At 40.6% G+C, this 24,500-nt stretch overlaps 2 protein-coding genes across 3 annotated transcripts; one reads left to right on the plus strand and one right to left on the minus strand.

The window, feature by feature from the left end:
* Positions 1-434: 434 nt before the first annotated feature.
* On the minus strand, positions 435-23,134 carry LOC145437461 (uncharacterized). 2 transcript variants are annotated; one of them, XM_080314722.1, is made up of 7 exons: positions 23,043-23,134; positions 10,484-10,632; positions 9,585-9,741; positions 7,525-7,617; positions 2,401-2,497; positions 1,514-1,659; positions 435-1,237 (listed from the first exon to the last, which is right to left on the minus strand). In XM_080314722.1, the coding sequence occupies exons 2-7, from the start codon at positions 10,564-10,566 to the stop codon at positions 1,007-1,009; spliced, it is 807 nt and encodes a 268-aa protein (XP_080170848.1). In that variant the 5' UTR covers positions 10,567-10,632; positions 23,043-23,134; the 3' UTR covers positions 435-1,006. The 2 variants fall into 2 exon arrangements, with proteins under 2 accessions (XP_080170848.1, XP_080170847.1); XM_080314721.1 differs by lacking the exon at positions 23,043-23,134 and adding an exon at positions 20,835-20,993.
* On the plus strand, positions 11,370-13,122 carry LOC145437460 (uncharacterized). Its single transcript, XM_080314720.1, has 5 exons — positions 11,370-11,696; positions 11,766-11,927; positions 11,996-12,168; positions 12,524-12,676; positions 12,739-13,122. Exons 2-5 carry the CDS (start codon positions 11,773-11,775, stop codon positions 12,870-12,872), a joined length of 615 nt encoding a protein of 204 aa, XP_080170846.1. The 5' UTR covers positions 11,370-11,696; positions 11,766-11,772; the 3' UTR covers positions 12,873-13,122.
* Positions 23,135-24,500: the final 1,366 nt, after the last annotated feature.

The raw sequence follows: 24,500 nt of genomic DNA on the forward strand, positions 1-24,500 counted from the left end.
CCGGTTCGGACCCAACTTCTATGCGTCGGAGGTTTATCTGGGGTCCCCATCGCTAACCTCACTTCCACAGCAGTGTCTTAAAAAAAAACAGAATGATGGTGAGCCGAGCCAGTAAGAAGATGGCAGCAAAGAAAAAGTCCGGGTGCATGAAAGAGACAGAGAGACTGATGTTGGGAGCGACCGAGTGTTGAAGTCGTCCGGAAATATCACGAAGGCACAAAGATCCTGAACATTACAAAATCATTGTCGTGATGCACATGACCTTAATAGGCGATAAGCACCACTGTTGTATCTGAAATAAAAAAACAAACCCTCTTCATTTCTTCTCGGGATTGCGTGTCGTGCGAAGTTGACCAGAAAGGTTGGCTTAATAGGAAGCAATTACGCGAATCGAGACAACGCTGCTCGGACGAAGAGTTGGATCAGCCATAGTATTTCAGGTCATTATTATTTGTTTTATCGAACTGAATCGAAAGGCAACAGGTTCGGTATGAAATTTAATGAAGAGACAAGTGCATTCAGATTACAAATGTAACAAGACGCGACAGGCCGCGCATACAATAATTTTCTCACTAGTGATGAAAATAACGAAATTACTATCCTACAGAAACAGTGTTATTACTTCGCAATTGCATACCACTTCAATCACAAATATATAGCGTGACTTCGGTCATATACTAGTACCAAGGTACAATGTAGGCAAAACCAAGTAGAAGCACTTCGACATTGCCACATCTGCTATAGTAGCCCCACTTACTCAACACGAACGGGTGATGGGCTCAAGGTTCCATGCTCCTCGTACTGGCCTAGTTTATACTGGCATTTTCAAAGCCGTAGAGTCGAAATCGGCTCTGCTATATGCAAAACGGTATTTATCAACAATAACCTCTCTACCAATATACCTCATCCCTAATTAAGAACGGGCCCCGAGGAGGTCCGATAACTATCAATTGGAATCAGAGGACCCTGTGTGGCAACACTGCGATTGTCAATCATTGGGTCAGGGTTAACGTTTCCATTCTGGGTAAATACGAATATATCTAGAGCTTTTCGGGCACCTATTCGGACATCTGAACGGGGGCTTTAAAGGGGCCGTATCACTTCTGAAATTCCGGACGCAAGGCACACAAAACAAGTGTCCACAATTTTTTAGCACGCAATCCACAGGATTTGTGAGGCAAATTGTACAAATGACGGCGTTCCTGGCCTTTTCCAGTTGGGAAGAACGGTTTTCCAGCTGAGAACAAAATGATATGAAGAAAATTCTTATGACGATGTAGAGTATTCTCTAATAATAATACGATATTACACATTGTGAGGTCAAGGATGCAACATAAGTGGCCAGCGGACGTTGGGCGCATAACCATGTGTAACTAGTAGTTACTAACACAGGTAGTAACTGGTCCCAAACGAATTACTTCTACTTTAGACAAGTGCCCAAGTACAGCTTCGGAATGTAAAAAATCCAAGTTTCGGTGTGGTAGAATCTGCACATGTCCAAAAATACTCCCACCTCTGAGCTCAACTTTGATAGCTCCTCCTCGTTGCGCCATTTTGCTTGCTGAAGGGTCTTTATGTAATCACGCCTCGCTTGATCATCCACTAGAGCTTGAGAATCAACTGGTTCACCGCATTGGCAAACTGCCTCTGTGGCACACTCTAAACCGACAAGGGAGTATTCAAATCCCTACCCATCCCAAAGCGTGAGCCTGGTTTTATTCGCAACTAAAAATGTACCATATTGCAGACTGAGGGACATCACTCCTTGACATGTTCTGGTCTATGGACTGTGACAGGTTGCAACCCAGAAAATGGCACCAGAAGAAAAAAGCATTAAGAAAACTCTAGATTAGCAGATTCAAAATTTGGTTCCTGTGCACACTGCTTGACCAATCATTAATGAAGTGCTGTTGTAGCAGTATGGAAAAATCCTGCCTATAGGCAGTAGCGTATGAGTAGAATTGGCACCGTCAAAGACTTATGAAGAAGTATAGAATGATTTCCATGACAAAGGGATAATTGTGGTAGTACGGAAATACAGTAGAATTCAACTCTAATTATGAACACAGATACTGAATACCGAGAAATGTAGTATTTTCCATGACAATGAGACAGAAACAAAGTCACTCGTAAGTTGGAAGGATTCCACTCAACAACAGTGACAACAAAAGTGAAGAAAATGATTCATTAACTTGAAGATCTGTCGAGATAGTAATAGTGAAAACAGAACTAATTTAGTGTCATAAAAGTCAGCATCTTGACTACCGAAATTCTCTGCGAATCATACACGAAAATAGTATCAAAAGACCATTACCAACACACGCATACGTATGCTCGCAAGGCTTGAAAGTGACCATCGCAGTATTCTTCAAGCAGAAAATAGTATCAAAAGACCATTACCAACACACGCATACGTATGCTCGCAAGGCTTGAAAGTGACCATCGCAGTATTCTTCAAGCAATAGCGACACCTGTTTTCATTTTCGATCGGTTCAATCTAAATTCAAATCGTCAATAATATCAGTCGTTATTGGAAAAAACAATTCGGCATTTAAAGAAAGAATACGCTTCACATTGTCACACTGTGATACCGTACCTCAGCTTTCATCAAGTATACGAAGTATCGTGTTTTGCAGAAAAATGGACAGGCACACTAGGGTTATGACTTGAATAAAATTTGCCTGTAGTAGGAATTAATGAACATTTTGGTATAAATTAAGAAAATTATATTCATTTTGTTCAAATCGGAAAAATGTCCCGCACAAACCAACTTCAATTTTCGACATTGGTCCAAATATAGAAAAAAAATACAATTCAATGGTATTCTTTGCTACAAATTTAATCTTCAAATATATGTCCTTTTGCACTTCTGGTGAAGTTCATCCATCAATTTGACTTCCCTTTCTGTTATTATGTTAGTGCCAGGGACAACTACAACAGACATATCCGACTTCCAATGGGGTTTTAAGGCAGTTTGTCGCTGCAGGACATTCGAGCACAAAGATAGCAGCAAATAGTCTTTGGTACATTCTAGAGCACGACCGATATTGGATTTTTGGGTCGATACCGATAGAACCGATATCTCACACCTTGACCGATAACCCCAATACATTCAGCCGATATTCAAAAGAAGTTGGATATAGATAAGCACACTTTCAAAGCTTCAGAGCATTTAATTGAACATCTTTACAGCCGTCATTATACTTGAACATGAAATAAACTAGAACGGCTGCATCTGGACACTTGTAAAGTGTAAGCTATATGAAATATATCAATATTCTCAGTCTAGTGGTCACAGATTATAGTTTTCTGACTTCCTACCGCCATGTTGTGACGTCACGAAAATTGCCGATAATTTTTCAACTCCAATGGCCGATACCGATAATTCTTTAAAAGTGTGATATCCTCTCGATATTATCGGCTCGTCGATAATTGGTTGGGCTCTAGTATATTGCACCTTTAGACATCTGGTTAGAATATAAGGTTTCCTGACATGCATTTGCGATGAATAACCATGATATCTCCAGAGTTACTCTCCATTTGGGGATTTGGAAGTACGCAATCCTGACCCTTGAGCTCCATCTCGAATTGTGTAGAGATGGAAGTTTATGCCGTTTGATTAGAGGCAATCTACTATTTTCTTTGAAAGAGCGGCATGCTCTGCAAAGCTCATAGACAAACTTTAAATCATCCCTCCATCCTCGGTTTTCTAATATTTTCACCTGGAATTCTGGCTTGGTGGACTCCGTACTAAGTTTTTATTGTGTTTTACCACATCATCTCCAAATTTGTAGCTGAGAGTTGGATTTGTTGAAGACGTTGGATTGGAGAACTCAGATATATGCTTTAAGAATCGATAATATGACGTTGGCAACAATTATATGTTGTGGTTTATGAAAACCCTTGCTCATCATTCCATTCGGCAGTTTCACAACAACAGAATTCCACCGTCCAGTATCAACAGACGCTGTGTCACATATGATGTGACATTTTCAAATTTTCCTATGCATCATATTCCTCTAATCGGCTTTCTAGGCCGCTGAAAATATCTTGAGCTGCTCTACTTTCGCCTCTTCGAACACCCAATTTGATTTGTGTCAGACAAAATGAAATTATACGATATATAGGCTACAGTCTACATCAGGGGCGGGCAACATACAGCCCGCGACGGGATTTTGTCCAGCCCGCGGACAGTTTCCCTTCTTACATGATAATGCAGCCCGCGGCCCCAGTCTGCCGGGATTCCCCACTACTTGCTTTCTACGTCAAAAATATTTCTAATAAGTAGCTCAGCCGCTTGGGTTGAACAAATGTTTAAAAAAGAGGGCAAGTATGCTACACACTATTTGACTACTCCCTATAAATTTGCTTTCTGATCACCGTTTGTTTGTAGTGAGAGCGTGTGCTTGTCATCAGTATAATGTGTAGTGAGAGAATTGTACATCTCTGTACAGGACCGTAACGGCGGCACCCGGGGGGGAGGGGGGGGCGAGCACAAAGGGGCCCAAAATTATTTCTTGAATCAACATAAATTATAGAGTGTTTCTTTTTAAATTTATGCAACTTTTTCAAAATTTTCTCGCGTTGCGCGTGATCTTGATTATTGGGTATTCTTCCCCCAAGAAATAATACGCATGATGTACAGAAATAGGCATTTCGGCGTAGGCTATTACCGCGCCACGATGGACCAGGACAAATGAAGTTTTAGTTAAGCCATGTAAGATGCGAATTCGAGAAGTGTGCCAGAACGAGCGGCAGCGAGAAAACCTTGGCCGAAAAGGACTGCCCTTATGCTGACCGTAAACTTCGATATATATAGATACCGTATATCAGTGGTTCTTAACCTTGTCTCCAGCGCCCCCCAAGGGGCGATTTGGATTTTAAAGGGGGCGGAACCGCCCAGGGGTCAATATGGGGGGCGCTGGGCTCAGGGGGGCGCTGAAGAAAAATGGCATCGCAGTAGATGGTATAGTAGGGGCATATTATTATATAGTAGAATAGTTCTATATATCCCTGAGTTCTCATTACAAATTAACATTCGACAAAATCTGTCGAATCTCAAAATTTTTCGTCGCGCTCCGCGCGAAATTGACGCATGCGCTGTATCAATGGATGCAGTGGTTTATTATAATTGGTGTAAAATGAATTGAGCATACTTTTGGATCACCAATTCCCCGTTAAAACACTCCCGCCACGCTAGCTTGGCTTATTTTCCACAAAATGTTTCAAACTATACGTATTGCAGCTCCCATCGTGTTGAAATCGAAGAGGTATTGCGGTACCACTTTTAAGAGTGATGCCCTTTGTACATTAAAGATGCTTTGAAGCTTTCCGGCCAAAATGATTAACAAAATATAATTGTATTTGTGAGCTACAAAATTAATTTGTCATAATATTTCTTCATCGTATCAAAAAGGATGATAGGCCTACTGTTTAGTTTTGTGACCCACGGCCACAACGCACATGAACGTGATATAATATGGTTTACTTTGTTTGGAATACATTCATCTTAAAGTCAAGAGCTGGGTGCAGTACTAAATTCAATGTGAGAATAGATCTCTGTCACATTTTCAGTTCATTTACTAGTAACCCAAAGCAATAAAACAAAGACCAATACAATTAACTTACCCGTATTGCCAATCGCGTTGGTGAAATCTGGATGTGTAGATCGGGTATGGTATGAGCCGGTAGGCCTACCCCATGGTCGTTATAAATAACAACCTTGATTTGATCCCGAATATAGCACATATACAAGTATTATATCGTTAATTACTCGAGTGATCCTCAGGCGCGATTCAAGCGCTAAATATTTCCAATAGTAAAGTCCCAACCCGAAAAGACCTACCGGACTTCGACCACTTACCCATTTTTTTCTACACTCGATAAAATATAGGGGGGCGCCAGACCTAGGCAATTTTTGAAAGGGGGCGCTGGAGGAAAAAAGGTTAAGAACCACTGCCGTATATCTTTAATTGTCTAATGTCCATTAGGGATGTTAAGATTTGAAAAATTGTCAGGAAACTTCGATGCTTGTGATCCAAATGATGATTTAGTATATAAAACACTTTTATGAGCAATTTTGGTCATCTTCCTAATGTCAATAGTCAACCCTAATGTCCATACACGCCTAAACGGCTGGTGCGGAATGTTCCTGTCCTGGCAATCTGAACCCCACATGACAAATGCCATCCGCTCAGAATAATTATTTTCCAGTGAACAAATAATCATTGAGTTATACCAATACCAATACCAAAATACCAATTTGAAATCGTGTGCGTCTTGTAGTTTATAACGTTTGGGCGATTTCAATATTTTTTGACATAGCAGACAGGAGGTCACGAAATAACATCATGTAACAAAGTCATTATACCAACAGGTCCGCCCGAATATGTTTAATTATTATTTACGGGCCCTACATTTTCCAAGACACCACACTCAGGTCTACTGGTAAATCTGATTACGTGAGAAGAGAGAGGATACAAAATTGATATCGATCTATATGCAATTCCCGATAAAATTGACCGATTCAATCATTCAAACATGAATGATACAATTTTTTCACGCTCCGCGTGGTTAGACGATGGAAGCTGGATCACTGAACAGTACAAATCTCGGTGATAAGTAGTGGGAAAAAGTATAGCCAGATGGCGGATCGGGGAGGGGGTGAAGCCCAATAAGTATGATTAATCACCGTATGGGAGCCTAAGAACAACATTTGGGGGGGGGGCTGGCGAAGTGCTGTTTCAGTACTGACTAGAGGTAGGCATACACTTCTATTGTTTTATCCACATTTTAATTTTACAGGATGGAATTGATGTATCTCAATTTCGTTATTTGGTGATTGTTTAGTTTCTCAATTATGGCTCATTGCAATTGGACACTAATCGACCGTGACAGACATCACGCTTCGCACGTACTCGCCTGGCTGCCCGCTGCGTGCGGGAGCTAACGTTGTTTGCTTGTATTTCTTAATCTTTTTAGATCATAGTGTGATTGGGGTTATTGCCTATTAGCATACAATAAAACTGTAATCACACTCATACTGTGTATTGCGTGGGATTTATTAGGAATATATACCATGTTTGAATGATTTATACAGTATCCGTGGCTTGTCTGCGTCATAAAAACTATAAGGAAAAATATTTGAAATGAATACTTCCATGATAATTGCACGTTGAATTTGTGCCACAATGAGACAGTTTTGCATGCCATCGTGAGCAATATGTTTGCATATGTTTAATGGTAAAATGAAAGTCATTCATCCGTCACTGTGGCATATCATTTTCGGAGTAAATTTGTAGTAGCCTACTGTTGGAGTAGGAGTCGGGGTTCTGTGAGGAAATAAGTCGGAGCCGGAATCGGTCTGTTTAAAATCTCTGGAGTCAGAGTCGGAGTTAGAGTAGGTGGAATAATTTACCGACTCCAGCCCTGATCACAAGACACCCAAAGCATGAGAGTACTACGTTCAAGTAGAGATACTCTATTATTTCGTTACACTCATAAGATTATCGTAGATAGCCATACCTTGGCCGGTTTTTCTATTGTTTCTTCAACAATTGTCAGGTTTTCAAAGTCTTCAGACACTTCTGACGTGGTGTCAGAGATGACAATGTCTGGCTGTAAGATAACATTGCAATAAATGACATCGCCCTATAGCCATTGTCTTGAAAAGTTTGGTTTGTTTCATACTTAAATGTAATCCGGACTAGAAAATATGTATTGCTATTATATCACTGCATTTCCACTTTCATCAATTCAAGATACCAAAAGACTTGCAATCAGAGTTGGGTTAAGTGATCGGCGTTGGGATGTACGAAGAAGTAGAAGTAACGCCATAAATTTATACTCAGTTACAAGTGCAATAGCTAATTTTTAAAACATGTTAAAACTATTTTGAGTGGAAGTAGAAAGTGAAAAATCTGAAAAGTACACAATTAGGTAGTTTTCAAAACCAAATTTGGTCAAGGGGTCACATATTTTAGCAGTTCATCGGAGAAGGGTTATTTTCAGGAATGGAGCGTGTGCTTCGCGGGTAGCGCGAAATGACAAATCAATACCGGTATGCAAAGATCTGCATTTTTCCAAAATATATTCAATTTATATGACAATTTGATTTGTAAAAAATAGATACGAACATATCCCAAAAGTACTTTCAACTTTACAAAATAATTTGATCGTGACTTCTGTTCAAGACATTATTTATTTGTCAACCGCATACCATGGCCCTTAGCACTCCTGGAAGGAGTATGAAAGCCCACGGTTGACAGAAACGGGCACATATTTTGTCATAAAGCAGCCGGACGGCCACACAAAAGAAAAATCCAGGTGAACATACATCACAAGCCATTCACGAGTTTATTAAATGGTATTATTCTTCTTATTGCGTCAAGAAGACTAGATGACTCCCACATATCCCTAGCAGAAGTTCAGGAAATGAGCCACACTGCCCAGAGTGCCCACACATCATTTTCAAAACGATTCTGGGATTATATCGCTGGTAATATTACTGCTATTTTTGCGTGTACCAAGAATTAGGTTGTTGTTGTCGGCAGCAATGAAGTTGGTATTGCATGCTTTGCCAATAGGGAAGCCCTGCACAGTGCACAAGTTCATAAATTTCGCACATCATCAACAGCATTAACTTTCCATAACACCGGTTGGACTTGTAATAAAGCACAATTCCATAGCCTAGTGCACTTTCGAAAGAACTCTTTCTAAGTGTAACTTGTATGGAAATTTAGGGGGGACCAAATTTTATTACCAAAGCCGTGACGTCCCCGACCCATTGTGATGCATTGATTACGGCGACGTAACGACTCACGCTCAACAAGTCATCAATTTGGAGGGATAGATCATTTATTAAATTCGTCTCACCAGGAAAATTTGAAACATTCAAATAATTGATATGGACAGGGAAGGGGCGATACGACCGAGTGGTCATCTAGTCAATCCCTTCCCTAGAAAGCATACAAATTATAACTCACGAGACAGATAAGCACAATAATAAATTTAAAAAACACAAAAATGAAAGAGATCAGTATAAACGAACAACATACACATAAGAAAGCCATGCTGAACAGCAAAAACAACAGTGCATCTATCACAGACCAATAGGTTGATTAGAAGGGTCCAGCAGATAGTCTATCAGTGATTTTTTAAAACCGTTGAAGCTTCGTTCATGAATAGTAATGGGTATGCTATTCCAGATGTTAGGACCGGCTATCAAAAGAGATCGTTTGCAGAATTCCTTCCTTACTAAATTGTGGCGGTAATTTAGTGCGGCTGAAAATCTGGTATTGTGACTACGGGTGGATGTTGATATTTGTAATTGATCCTCCAAACTAAAGGCAAGCTGTTTATTGTGAAATCGATACATGAATTTAGCTACTTCCAGATATTTAATTTCTTCTACTCTCAATATTCTCCAGGGAGCCAGGGCATCTTTCGCTTATCCGGGTAAGCCGGCAGACCCATTTATTATTTATTAGCAGATGGACCCATACTTGAGCAAAATGTAGAATGTCCATATCACTAATACAACAAAATAATACTTGTGGCATATGATATGCATCACACTCCAGTACCTTAAACGCGTCTTTTGGAACGAATTCCAGGAAAACTAGATTGCAGTCTTTTAATTTCTTTGAGAATGCAAGCTGAGGCGGTGTCAATCCAATTAGATTCTTTTCACGGTAATTCGCTCCACTTTGTAGAAGGAGTTTGACTGACTCTGGTTGATTCCTTGGGAGAAGGAGCAGTTCACAGTTAGTTTCAAATGTTACTTCAAAGCAATTTTAAAACAAACGGCATAAAATTTGACGCTAGCTCTCAAAATATAGACTGCACGCTTCGCTATTCCTGTAGTCACCGTGCCATGGAGCCTGGCGGAGGCGGAGTCAAGCTAGCCAGGCTTGGTAACTTTTTTACATCTGATAGCAGTATCTTAACATGGCGTCATAAAAACTAATATATTACTACACGATTCAATTTGATCATTTCCAAAACACCACCAGACTGTGATGCTATGAAAAGAAAGAAAGAGAACTAAGAGTTCGTTGAAACGAGACACCCACCTGGGCCTAGGCGATGTAAAAAGGAGGCATGCACACTCGATGGGAAGTAAAAGTACTTTTGCATCAACGATTCTTACTGCACAAAGTAAATTGAAATACTTTGAAGGCAATACAATGCAATAAACCTTCTATCACACGCAATCCAACGATTGTTCCAGGAATGGGAGTTGCTTGGAAAAGAAATACCTGCATCGGCCATAACATTTCATAGTCGCTCTGAGGTATGAGAATATAATTTTACATAGACGCGACCAAGTAAGAAAACAAGACCTTACTTTTGTAGAAATTTGCTTTATAAATAGTTCAGTTATGTTGGAATTCAATCTGTGTTACAAGATCGAATTGGTCGGATGTTGAAAACATTTCAGAAAAAAATAAGAGTGAAAAGAAGTTGATAAAGTGAACATTACCCATCAACAGCATAATGCAATGGGGTGGAATAGTCTTCATCATAAGAATCTGTGTCGGCACCATTGCGAATCAATAACTTCATCACTTCGATATGTCCAAACTTGCTAGCTTGTTGCAAGGCAGTACAACCCCCAGACTTGTAATCAACCTGCAAAAAAAGATTGTTTTAATTTCAATCAATCCTGGAGGCACAACGGGTAAATTTACTGTATCAAGACTGTGCTACACTTCGACATGGATTTATCACACAGAACATGATATATAGACACCAGTTCACGGTCGAGAAATAACTGGAAACCCATCCCAGTGTTCTGAATGTCTAAGTGAAGAAATCCAACTCTGCACGGACATTCGGACAAACGGCTAGAGTAAATGGTAGCCCGTCGCATTAACTAGTACGGTACCCAAGAAGTAGCTCTTAGTTTCAAAAAGGTTGGTTACCCTCCATTAGAGGGAATTTGATAAATGCATTACCGGTACGAAATTTAGAAATTCTTCTCAGGTCCATTTTTACAGGCCCAACGTGGATATAGTTACTGACATCGAGAACTGGGTTAAAATCAGATATTTTACAGCAGCAGGACTGAGGATTGTGTTGTAATGACTCGAGTCGCGATTTTTTGGTGACTCGACTTGAATCATTTTCTTAAAAATGACTCGACTCGAGTTAATTTATGTATTGAATCGACATGTACTCGAGTCATTGCGCATGACTCGAGACTGCGTCTACCAAGACAGACATTGCAATTTCGAATAGTAAGGTTATCACACTATTATTATTTCGTCTATCAGTACAGATACTTGAAAATGCTACCAGAAACTGTTAAAAGTGAGGAAAATTAACATATTATGAATGTGAATTGTTCGATATCACCAAGCGGAGTTAAGGGTAGTGTACACTGAGAATAAGCTAAGCTAAGCTAAACTAAGCTAAACTAAGTGAGGCGAAGCTGAGGTTCACACTGCCAGCGTAAATTGTACTCAGTCAGGCGTCACTGAGATCAGCTGATTGTTCGCGCCTAACAACAAACATTCGCGGCACGATGTCTATTACGGCTGTGATTTTGCAATCTGCAACAATGGATCCGGAGGTACTGATAGAATCGGTAAGGCAATTCCCAGCGCTGTATTTAAAGTCACACAAATCGTATAGCGACAAAGTGGCTAAGCAAAACTGCTGGGAACGCGTGAGCCGGGACCTACAATTTCCAGGTAATTATAAAAAAACGAGTACAGTACTTCGAACTACTCACCAATTGCTTTGCTTATTTTTTCTCATAGTTGATGAATGTTAAAAAAATGGAAATATCTCCGTGATAAATTACGACGGGAGAAAAATAATATGCAAGAACAAACCAGATCTGGTTCGGGAAAGTCAAACTACAGGCCGTGGCAGCTGATGCCAATGTTTGATTTTCTGGATGCAGTTGTTGAAATCCGAAGGTAAATGACTATTAGTTACGGTACTGATTGATTTCCTATCATGAAATAAATTCATATGCTTATTCCAGCACATATTCAAACGTCGACAATAATTGTAGTGAAGAACAGGATTCCCTGGAGGATACACATAATGCCGTCGATACACATGACCCCATGGATACACAAGATCCTCTGGATACACATGACCCACTAGTTACTTTGAACCTGACTGAAGTTCCGAATGGCGGTTTGCAGAATCAAGGTTAGTACAACATTTAAGCTTCATATAACATAAAAGACGTCTGTCAAGACCAATGTTCCCTCTAATTTTTGACGAGTCTGCACACACTCACCAACTCACTGCGCATACCCTTGGACAACAGTACGTAAATACCAAAAAAAGGTCATCACTTTGGATTTTTTGGCGCAACTTTGATTTTCTGTGCGCAGAAACTGTATCAGCGATGCGCATTTGCGCAGCTTAGGGGGAACATTGGACAAGACTTTAGTTACCAGCAGCTCAGTTCAGTTACAAATATTATTTGTGAATACCCTGTCAAATTATATTTCGTTATGTGTATAGAATAGATGTATATTATGTGCCTATCACTCTACAGGACCATTGCATTCTGGAGATCCAGCGCCATCGTTGCCAAGTGATTGCAGCACGCCATTAAGCAAACTGGTTCCAGGAAAGCAAAACAAACGTGACTCACAGTCATCAGATCGTGAGCGAACCATTCTTTCTGCGATTGAACGCCTTACTGCAGGTAATTATTACAATCTTATTTATGAAAAAATATCCTGATTGCATCTAGTTTAATTTTTGTAGATGAGAAAGAAGACGAAGTTGACTTATTCGCACGCATGCTTGCACCGCTCTTGAGAAGTATCAATCCAGAGAAAAGGCTGAAAGTGGAAATTGAAATTATGAAAGTAGTTGCAGAAAATAGAAGTGAAGATTAGTTGGAGACATGGAATATGTAGTAGCCTCATCCCTTGCCAGTTTTCATGGTTTTACTGTGATACATATATATACACACATATAATGTCTGTAAATAACATGCAGTTCGCTTCTTTGTCTGTTTACTTATGTTTCAATTGTGATGTGCCCATATACTTTATGTATATTAGCATGCAGTAACCTTCTTTCTTCAATTTCCATGGTTTTACTGTGATGCGCACATATCCTGTAAATAACACGAACCGTTTCGAACCTGTTGTTATTTTGTGTCAACTTGCAAGGTCTTTCGATAACTACTGTGCAAAAAAGGCCCTTTCAACTGATCAAGTATTGGTGTCCGGCGAAAGTTTTGTAAAATATGAAAATAGCTTCAGTGTAAACCAGGGTCCATCACCCGACAAAAGTTGATAGGGAGACATTTATTCTACAACATGGAAAGTTTTTGTTCAGCTCACAGTATAACAATCAGATAAAACTAATTAGTACGGTCGTGCAGTAGCCTACTTAATAGGAAATACAACATGAAAATGGAGACCAGCATGCCTTCTACTAGAGTTGCAGGAATCTAGGCAACTCTCTAAATGCCATACATACAGCAACAATTTCGTATAACGTAGCAGTGGAATCAAAGTATCTTTTTTTTTAACTTGAAAAAATACAGTTTTTGAAAATTTTCAATAATTTTCGGCAATATCTTAACCATGGGTATGTTGATTAGGGTCAATATATGTCTGCAAGAAGATGAAAACTTTACTTCAAGTCAATTTTCTCAAAATGTGTTAAATTGAGCCAAGTCATTTTGATACCACTGTCGAACAGTAATGTGAGAGACAGTAGATACAATTACCAATAGCAAGTTGATATTACACAGGAGCATACAACAGTATTTGACAGCAAGATGCACAAAAACTTACTAAGTGGCAACCAGTTTCAATGTACTTTCATTATGAACATACTTAAGACAATTGGAAAATTTTCAGCTTCTACGAATTAGATTACCAGCATTTCATTCTAATTCAGTCAAATTAGACAACTAGAATTATCTAGTTGTCCAAGTCCGATTATGAACATACTTGTGAAAGTGGACTTATAATGTTTAGGTAATCACATTACCCTATTAACTCTGGCATGCTGCCATGGTACTGACCCATGAGCACTGTTGAAGTACTGTACAAATGATTCACATACACTTTGTGCATTTTGGCTACTTTGTCTACCAAATCTATCAATTGCCTCAAGAGCAGCATCCTCGGGCAGTGGATCGATCTCAGTGTCTTGCACATATGAAGAAGATTCATCTCGCAAAAAATTATGCAACACAGTGCATGCTTTAATGATAAGGTCCACTTTCTCTGGGTGAACGAACAGCTATCGGCCGTCGAAAGACGCGAAATCGAGTAGTTAGAATTCCAAATGCGTTTTCAACAACTCTTCTGGCACGGGACAATCGATAATTGTATACTCTTTTTGAGTCGTCTAGATCACAACCAGGAAAAGGTCTTAGCAAATTGGTTTTCAGAGGGAACGCTTCATCCGCAATGAAAACATGAGGAAGAGGAGCAACTTCCCCATGAAGCGGTTTATCTGGGGGTACACTCAATGTCTTTCCCAAAACATGTTTGCCAAAAGCCGAATTAGCAAATATCTGGCTGTCGCATTGAGCACCATACGCACCAATGTCAACCACTCTGAACTTGTATGAAGCATCAGCAACTGCTAGTAGCACAATACTAAAATATTTCTTATAGTTGAAGAATAATGAGCCAGAGTTGGCTGGTGCTTGCAACATGACATGCTTCCCGTCTACTGATCCGAGGCAATTTGGAAAATGCCATATTCTGTTAAATTCTTCAGCGATCTTTTCCCATTCAACTTGCGATGGAGGTGACATGACCAAAGGTTGTAAAACATCCCAAATGGCCGAACAAACCTCTGGAACAATTTTTGAAACAGCAGATTTGCTGATTCGGTATGAAAAGCCAATGGTCTGATAGGAATCCCCAGTCACTAAATATCTGTAAATGAAATATAATATTGAAATGAGGGATGCCAGAGAGAAGAGGATACTGGTCTCACCTTAACGTCACGCAAAGTCTTTCAGCTGCACCAATGGGTTTTCGCAGATTTGTTGTGATTTTGGTGATTTTTGGTCGAAGAAGTGATAATAATTTTTCGAAGGTTTCAGGTGTCATATGAAAGTACGTTTTGAATCGGTCAGGATGATTGTGCCGGAGCTCTTGAACAAGTCGATGATATTCGCCTAAAAATAAAATAATACATCAAATGGTTTCTAATGAATGAACTGTTTTTCAATGTAAGCAATAGGCGTGTACAAAATATTTTTCTAATTTCATCGGCTTAGTTGTCAAATCGTCACGTCACATTACCAAATTTGACTTAATTCCAACCTGTAGAACCCGAGGTCAGTCAAATAGGAATTTCGTTCATTTTAGAAATAATAGTATTTACGGTGACCAATCTCATCATACGGTCATGACTAAAAATCATGTTCCAGGCAATGTTACCTATATTTTTTTACGAGTCTGCGCACACTCACCAACTTACTGCGCAGACACTTGGACGACAGTGCGTAACGACTAAAAAAAGGTCATCACTTCGGATTTTTCGTGCGCAACTTAGATTTTCTGTGCGCAGAGACCATGTCAGCACTGCGCATTTGCGCACGTGCGCAGCTGAGAGGCAACATTGGATTTCCAGGTATGCCGGTAGAGGTAGGGATGTCTTTTCTATTCGTTTTGATCTTGACAAGGGCCTATGGTGGTGTTTGGATGGAGACATCGCCAATAAAAAAAACGATACGGCACGGATTAGCTGGAAATCGGTCCACTTTATTGAAATAGCCAAGTTGAAAGGATAGTGAGATAATTGAGAATTGGTATAGTATTTATGAGTGGAAAAAAGCATTTCTGGTACTTCACATAAGTGTTGATACTAGAGCAGTGGTTCTAAATTTTATCACCTCGTGGGCTGATGAAATTTTGTAAGGTATTTGGCGGGCTGGTGACACTTCAAAAATTGAAATCAGCCTAAAATGAAATCGTTTTTTGCACGTATGGTTCTAGAGCAGGGGCGTCAACATACGGCCCGCGGGTCGCATCTGGCCCGTCAGACAATTTCTTCCGGCACACGAAGCAATTCTGAGTAGGTTAAAATAGGTACTGGAAATACTTCCAAGAAAGAAAATGTCAAGCATGTTCATAGGCAACATTATAACTATACGATTGCGGCGTTGTGGTTTCACTCTAGTTAAAATTAGGAACATATCAATGAAATTGACACATAATTTCGAGAAAACAAAAAGTGCACACTCGGTTCTCAGAGTTTTATGCCAAAAAAAACGAAAAAAAGTTATTCACAGAACTGTAATATGCAGGTTACATGGAGAATATATTAGTTACATAAAACATAATTCAGATATCTGTGGTCCCAATGCTGTAGAATTTCTTACTCTCGGCTTCCAGTTAAATTTCTTGTCGTCCTCACAGCGCATGCGCGTGGCCGATGCCGGATTACGACTAAAACTAGAGCATATAGAAAATGGCAACTTATATCCCCGTTGTTAGTGCCACTATTTTAGCGGCTCATAACCAATGTCACCTCTAATTTTTCGCGAGTCTGCGCAAACATGCCAACTCACTGCGCAGGCCCTTGGACAACAGTGCGCAACCAGGCCCCTCATATGGTGATAAGCCGAACTCAGGCTACATGACAAAAAACTTTATATGTCTTAATGCGTCGAGGCACGGTAATGGCCAACGCCGATATGCCCATTTCTATAAATCTAGCGTATTTTTTATTGGGGGAAGAGTACCCAATAGTCAAGATATTTGGCGACTTGAAATCGCGCGCAGTGCGAAAAATTTTTGAAAAAGTTGCATGAATTTTTGAAACATAGCCTGCAATTTATGCTAATTCACGAAATAATTTTAGGCCCCCTTCGAGCTCGCCCCCCCCCAATTGGGGGGGTTTGGGGTGCGGCAGTTAAAGCCCTGCGACTACGAAGTGGGAACAATTCACCATTTTTCAGTATTTTCCTCCGGTATTGCAAAAGTGTCCTCTTTTCAGATTTCCAAAATGTGGTAATCCTAGGTATTACCTTATCGACAGAAAACTCCTGTTCAAACGAATTGAATAATATCAAAATTTTTGCTGCTGAGAAGCTGATGTAATTCAACGCCCTACAGTGCATAGTTGCAGCGTTTCCCGATCAACGTTTGCAAGGAGATGGATTTTTCAACAATCTTGGTGGTTGTACTTGCATATTCTGCATATTATCCTAGCTCACCATACGTGATCAGATTTGCCTGATGAAAGTGACGACTTCGAAAATTCACGGCATGTAACTGTACAGTAAATCTTACGCAATGTTCATGCCACACGGAGAAGACTATTCGTTAGTTTCTCGCAGATTAACTTCGCGCTAGCCCATTGTTATTTAGGTAAACCATGTTATTTCGCCATTCCCCGAAAAGATTGTGCTACTGAAATGATATCAGTATCGCTCACGCAGTTCCTTGGAGAACAACAATTGAAAAAAGAAAAAAAGTCATCCCTACGGATTTTTTGTGCGCAGCTAAGATTTTCTGTGCGCAGAGACCGGTTCAGCACTGCGCATTTGCGCACGTGCGCAGCTTAGAGGGAACATTGCTCATAACTGTGTAGTCAACCGGTCAATCATGGCATCCTGTCAATTGCATTATTCATGAAAAAAGGAAATTCTAGAATTAAAACCCTATTACACGAGATAAAATGTACCTATTGTGTATATATGCTCAATAAGAAAGTATTCAGCGGGATGAGGTAACATATTGTAATCGGTTAACCTGTCCGACCCGTAATGTAGTCCACTCTAGCACCCAAGCAACGCAGGCTGATGGGGTGACGGCCTAGTTTACTACAGAATATTGGGATTTAACAATTTTGTCAAGAATTCAACAAAGCATTGTCAAATTTCAGGTGAAAACAGGTATGCGTCAACAGTGCACAGATCTGATCATTTCACTACGAGGTCTACTTACCCAAAGTTTCTCTTTTCTTCAATATTGGGTGAACCCACAATCTTTTCTTTTCTTTAGTTTCAGTCAAAAGTAGCAAAGTCAGCGCCAAAAGGAGCCGCTTTTTCTTTCGGTCTCTACTCATCAATACCGGCATCGCGATATACTGATTACTGATTCGACTACGACCGCGAGTCCGAGTTGCCGCCGCTGTGCGCTTCCCTACGCCACGAAAAAACGCTCGGAGATCGATTTTCGGGCGCAGTGAGGCGAAGCGTAATGAAGCGTATTGAGGCGTAATGAGGCGCTCCAAATTATAATAAACAAACAGAGCCTTCGCCTTCAATGTAAACTAGTGTCCATCACCCTTTAGTTATAAAAAGTGGGTGTCACATGACATTAACAGGGAACTGAACACTAGGGCTGTTCAAAAATAACCTTTTTTCCTTAATCTTGCGGGTTACTCGATTAAATCGTTAGGTTGCCTTAAAAAATGACGCACACCAAATTTGAATTCATTCCAACCAATATTCGCGGATTTCGTAGAGTTTGAAAATTTTCAATTTGCCTAAAAATGCAAAAAAATTTTTTTTTCCAATTTTCCTTCCAACCTTATGAAATTGTTGCACTGTCTTCAAAAACGATGCAAAACAAATTTGACTCAATTCCAAGCTGCAGAAGCCGAGTTATTCAAGTTTTTTGATGATAATTCTGGGATGATCCACCAATCAAGGATAATCCCAGAATTATCAAAGAAAAACTGAAATAACTCCACTTCTACGGCTTCGAATTGAGTCAAATTTGTTTTGCATCGTTTTTGAAGACAGCGCAACAATTTCATGGGGTTGGCAGAAAAATTTGAAAAAATTTTTTTTTGCATTTTTAGGCAAATTCAAAATTTTCAAACTCTATGAAATCCGCGAATATTGGTTGGAATGAATTCAAATTTGGTGTGCGTAATTTTTTAAGGCAACCTAACGATTTAATCAAGTAACCCGCAAGATTCAGGAAAAAAGGTTATTTTAGAACAGCCCTATGAACAGTCAACACAATGACTTGGACTCGGACTAGAGTCAAAACACTATACTCTCGGCCTCGACACTCTACTCCATGACTTGGACTCGGACTTAAACTCGGTGGTGAGTTGAAAATGACTCGACTTGACTCGAGTCAAAACTATAAAAGTGTGATTGACTTGTGAATCGTAACCTTGTGACTTGGTTACAACCCTGGCAAGAGTTGTTTTTAAATGTCACTACGTCGTGATAGACATGAATACAGGGTTGTAATGACTCGAGTCACGATTTTTTGGTGGCTCGACTTGACTCAAGTCATTTTTTCAAATGCATAAAATGACTCAATCCGAGTCAATTTGTGTATTGACTCGACTTGTACTCGAGTCGAGTCAATTTGTGTATGACTCAAGACTAGGACGCCCAAGAAAGACATTTCATTGTAACTTCGGAGAATAGTAAAGTTACCACAATATTGGTATTTTGTCCATCAGTCTTTGATACTTGGAAAAATAGGGCCAGCCAGAAGCTGTTAGGACTGAGGAAAATTACGATATTATGAATGCGAGCCATACTATATCACTCGTGCAGAGTTGAAAAAGGTGGGTTGAGTCGGATTGAACTCACATTGAATAGTGAAAACTTTGAGTCGGACTCGACCCTCTACTCCTTGACTTGAACTCGGACTTAACTCAGTGATGAATTGAAAATGACTCGACTTGACTCGAGTCAAAACTATAAAAGTGAGATTGACTTGTGACTCGGGACCTTGTTACCTGGGTTACAACCCTGTATGAATAATCAAGTACATTGTCAACAAGCTACATCCCTGCATGCTACATGATCTCTGCATCTCTATACATCAGTGGTCGGAAACCTATGGCTCGCGAGCCATATATGGCTCTTTTGGGTATAAGATATGGCTCTCTTCCAAATATTTATTTTTGTGCTGAATTGATCAATATTGCAGCGACTTGTTGGTAAATTTTCATCACGGCCAGAATAATTATTCTCGTGGCAGTATAAACGTGTCTTTTACAGGTAAAGACAATGCGGTCTTCAGGTATAGGGGATCGGACCCCCTCTTTTCAAAATCATCGAATTTAAGTGACTGTCACGCCGGCGGCCAATATCACTCGCGAATTAATGTACCCGACTCAAAATCTTGATTTGTGCGATACGTTGATTAGTCAAAGAGCATAGCAGACATGGCGACGCCCATTTAAAAACGCAGTTTTCAAATACATATTGTCGTCCTGAGCTCCGGCGCGAAATGAACTGTTGTGGATGTGACATTCACAATTACAAACTCGAATTACAAACAACGCCTTAGCTATCCACGTTCTTGATTGGTAAGTTTATAATATAGTTCTATGTACCGGCGATAAAATGTATGCGTGTAGCCCAACGTTAGTTACCGCCGAATGCTTTGAGAATTGAGAAGTCGATAAGTATTTAGATTTTCTGAATCAGTCTGACGGTCACATTCGATTAATATCAGTTATAATAAATTCAAGGGATATCTAAGCAACTTGCGATGAATTGCGTTATCAATGGTGAGGCTTGGTCCGTCTGTGCCTTACCTCTCGTTTCGAGCTTTATTTTCGAACGATAAATATCAGTATTTACAGAAAAAATACGGCGCACACGAGGAAGCCCATGTATTGAGTTCGAATTTGTGCTACCATGACGTCACAATTGAATTCCAGGACTTCACGAATTTTCAATTGTGACGTAACAGTTGATTGGCATGTATGGCTCTTTGGGAGTTGAGATGGGAAAAAAAGGGCCAATATGGCTCTTCGGACAAAAAAGGTTCCCGACCACTGCTATACATACTGATGTTAGCTCATGTTTGTATGTATCATAGAACATTGTTCTGAACACGTACTCTGATCCTAAAATGGAACAAGAAAAATAAATGCTCAGTGCTCACGTGAGATTTATATTTCTTGAGAATTTCTTCTATCGAACGGCAGTCACCATCTCTCGCAGCTGGTATCAAATCAGCAGGTTTTTTGGAGCTACCAGAAAGTGCCATTTTCTTAGCATCAGCATCAAATGTGAATTGCTGATCTCATGGGGTACTTCTACCAAATATTAATAAGTAGATATGAGCTATACGAGATCAAAAAAGAAGGTTGATAAATGAAGATGCAAATATCGCTTCGAAGATCGAAGTATCAAAAGTTATACTTATACACCAATATTTTTCGGCACTTCTTCGTTATTCCCCACACATCCAGAAGTGATCACCATGAAAACAATACATGTTTCCCATGAACATGTGAAAATTTATAAACGTCAAAATGAATTGTTTTTCGCGTTGGGATTGGGGCTGAGGGAATATTAGGGTCGGGTGGGAGATATTAGGGCTGGAGAAGGGGGTATTAGGATGGGTTAGGGTCAAGATTGGGGTTAGGATATCCTAAGATTAGGGTTGGGGATATTACGCCCGGGAGATATTAGGGTGTGTTAGGGTTAGGATATCCTAAGATTAGGGTTGGGGATATTACACTCGGGAGATATTAGGGTTGAGGAAGGGGTTGTTAGGGTGGGTTAGGATATCCTAAGATTAGGGTTGGGAGTATTGTATTCCTCACCCCCATCCATAATCGTAGGATATCCTGACCCCATCCTTGACCCTAACCCAACCTAATCTGAGGATACCCTAACCCATCCTAATATCTCCCAACCCTAATCTTAGGATATCCTGACCCCAACCTTGCCCCTAAACCACCCTAATATCCCCCAACCCTAATCTTAGGATATCCTAACCCCAACCTTGACCCTAACCCAACCTAATCTTAGGATATCCTAACCTAACCCTAACCCCCCTAATATATCCCAACCCTAATCTTAGGATATCCTAATCCACCCCAATATTTCCCTGCCCATCCCTAATATCCGTCTACCCCACCCCAACGCAAAATAAAAATATTTTGACGTTTATAAATTTTCACATGTTCATGGGGAAACATTTATTGGTGTCATTGTGATCATTTTTTCGATGTGTGGGGAATAACGAAGAAGTGCCTATTTTTCTAATAGTTTGCCTCATGTGCTTGATGGGTTGCCAGTGAACCCGTCCCTCGGTGAACCCGTCCCGTGAACCCGTCTCTCGGTGAACCCGGCCCTCGGTGAACCCGGCCATCGATGAACTCGGCCCTCGGTGAATTTCTCCCTCGGGAAATTTTGAAATTAAGTGTATTAACAAGTATTAATATGAATTATTAAACTAATAATGTTATTATCAACTGATTTGTCGATCTTGTAAGGAGGTCAGGGCATGCGTGGATCACGCAGTCACGGAGTGATCAGATCACGTGATCACGATTGCGTGGTCGGCTCATTGTTGAATTGACTTGGCGAGGGGCGGACGTGCGACGTTCGACATCCTCGTATCTGTTCATGACATCGCATTCGGTCTTATCGCATTGTATATTGTGTGTGACTTGTTCAGATGAAAAATATATCCCAACGATTGTTATTGCTCACATATCAACCACGCGTGGTCTGCTCGTTATTGCAACTGTAGGTTTAGGTGGGGTGTTGGGGTTGGGTAGGGTAGGGGGGACATTAGGGTTCGAGGAGTGGGACATTGGGTTCGGGTAGGATACTAGGGTTGGCGGAGGGGGGATATTAGGGTTTGTGGAGGTGGGATATTAGGGTTGCCGGAGGTGGGATATTAGGGTTGGGGGAGGGGGGATATTAGGGTTGGGGTATGATATTAGGGTTGCCGGAGGTGGAATATTAGGATTGGGGAGGGGGGATATTAGGGTTGGGGGAGGAGGGATATTAAGGTTGGGGTAGGATATTAGGGTTAGGGTCAGGATATTAGGGTTGCCGGAGGTGGGATATTAGGGTTAGGATATTAGGCTTGCCGGAGGTGGTATATTAGAGTTGGGGGAGGGGGATATTAGGGTTCGGGGAGGAGGGATATTAAGGTTGGGGTAGGATATTAGGGTTAGGGTAAGGATATTAGGGTTGCCGGAGGTGGGATATTAGGGTTGGGGGAGGGGGGGATATTAGGGTTAATCGAGGGCCGGGTTCACCGAGGGACGGGTTCACCGAGGGACGGGTTCACGGGACGGGTTCACCGAGGGACGGGTTCACTGGTAATCGCTTGATGACTTTTTCATACCTGCTAAAAATGTCCACTCCCATTACACGAGATCCTCGTCAAATGGAAATATATACTTGCCCCCGCCATATAGCAACCTAACTAAGGGATCTATCGACTACTCACGACCTATAACATCCGGAATGCATTAACACAACATACCCGTGAACTGCCTTAGATTCAAACAAGACCTACTTAATCGCCTCTTGTCGTTATCTTAACACTGTTGTACTACCTTGCCAAGACATTGCTTCATTGATCAATAATTTGCTACCATCATTTACTTTTTCCATTTTATTTTCCTTTTATAACTAACATTTTTACAGCCTGTAAAGACTGTATATAGAGTCAAGTGTACCTGTTTGACGAGGGTGTGATCAGACTAGTTGACCTTCACGGTCGTATCAGTCATTCCTATCCTATCTAATACAGAATACTGCGCATGCATATTTTCTGTACCGCCATCATTGCCGTCTGTTTTTTCATGTATTTTGGTTGGATGAAAATAAAGACTCTCTCTCTCTCTCTCTCTCTCTTACAATATCAATTTTGATCGACAACAAGGCAAGAGCGGAGGTCACCTATACAAGGTTTGGTTTGATTATGTTTAAAACAATTTCTACTGAGTCAATACTAGTTAGCCCTCTAGTTACCCGACCACGACCTGACATATCGATCTCGCCTTCCGACACATGCCACCTCTTTTTGTCGCCTGTCCTTTATATCATCTTCTTTTACTTTTCATTCATCGTGCATGCGGAAGCATGCCTTCATTTTACATCGCCTAGGCCAGGCGGGTGTCTGATTTCGAACACTATTCCTAGTCGTTTCGACACCTTCCTATCTTCCATTGTATGGCAGTCTTGTGGTGCATTGAAATGACGAAATTCTCAACAATAAATTGAATTGACCGGACCGGCGACAAGGATACGTGACTTACGACTTCCTCATCAGATGAAACTCTCCTACCAACTACGGGTATTCCCCCGAATAATCTACCAGTTCATGGTCAAACCACTAGAGGCGCGCAAGTTCAGTCCCACCATAGTGTCCTATATGGTGTCGACACAGGCAAATCTGACGGCTCAGTGAAATTGTATCACGTCACAATTTCCATTTGGCTACAGGCAATTTGACGGTCATTTTTGACCGGCTTGCCGAGCATTAAATTTGGTAAAACGGGTATCAATCGAAAGCTGACTCTGCACTGATTACGAAAATATAAATTTTATTCCGCTCGTGGCCCTGGAACTCCCACAATCAGCGTCGAATTTTTTATTGTTATGGAGATTGGCATTGGGACGCAACAATGCTGTCTGACGAAACGAGAGAGTAGCTCAATAGCAAAAGAGCCAGACAGCATTGTTGCGTCCCAATGCCAATCTCCATAACAATGAAAAATTCGAGGCTGAATATGGGGGTTCCAGGGCCACTAGCGGAATAAAATTTATATTTTTGTAATCAGTGCAGAGTCAGCTT

Source organism: Botryllus schlosseri, chromosome 4 (genome assembly GCF_051294905.1).
Source record: "Botryllus schlosseri isolate E-star chromosome 4, Bs_hap1, whole genome shotgun sequence".
Taxonomy (NCBI): Eukaryota; Metazoa; Chordata; class Ascidiacea; order Stolidobranchia; family Styelidae; genus Botryllus; species Botryllus schlosseri.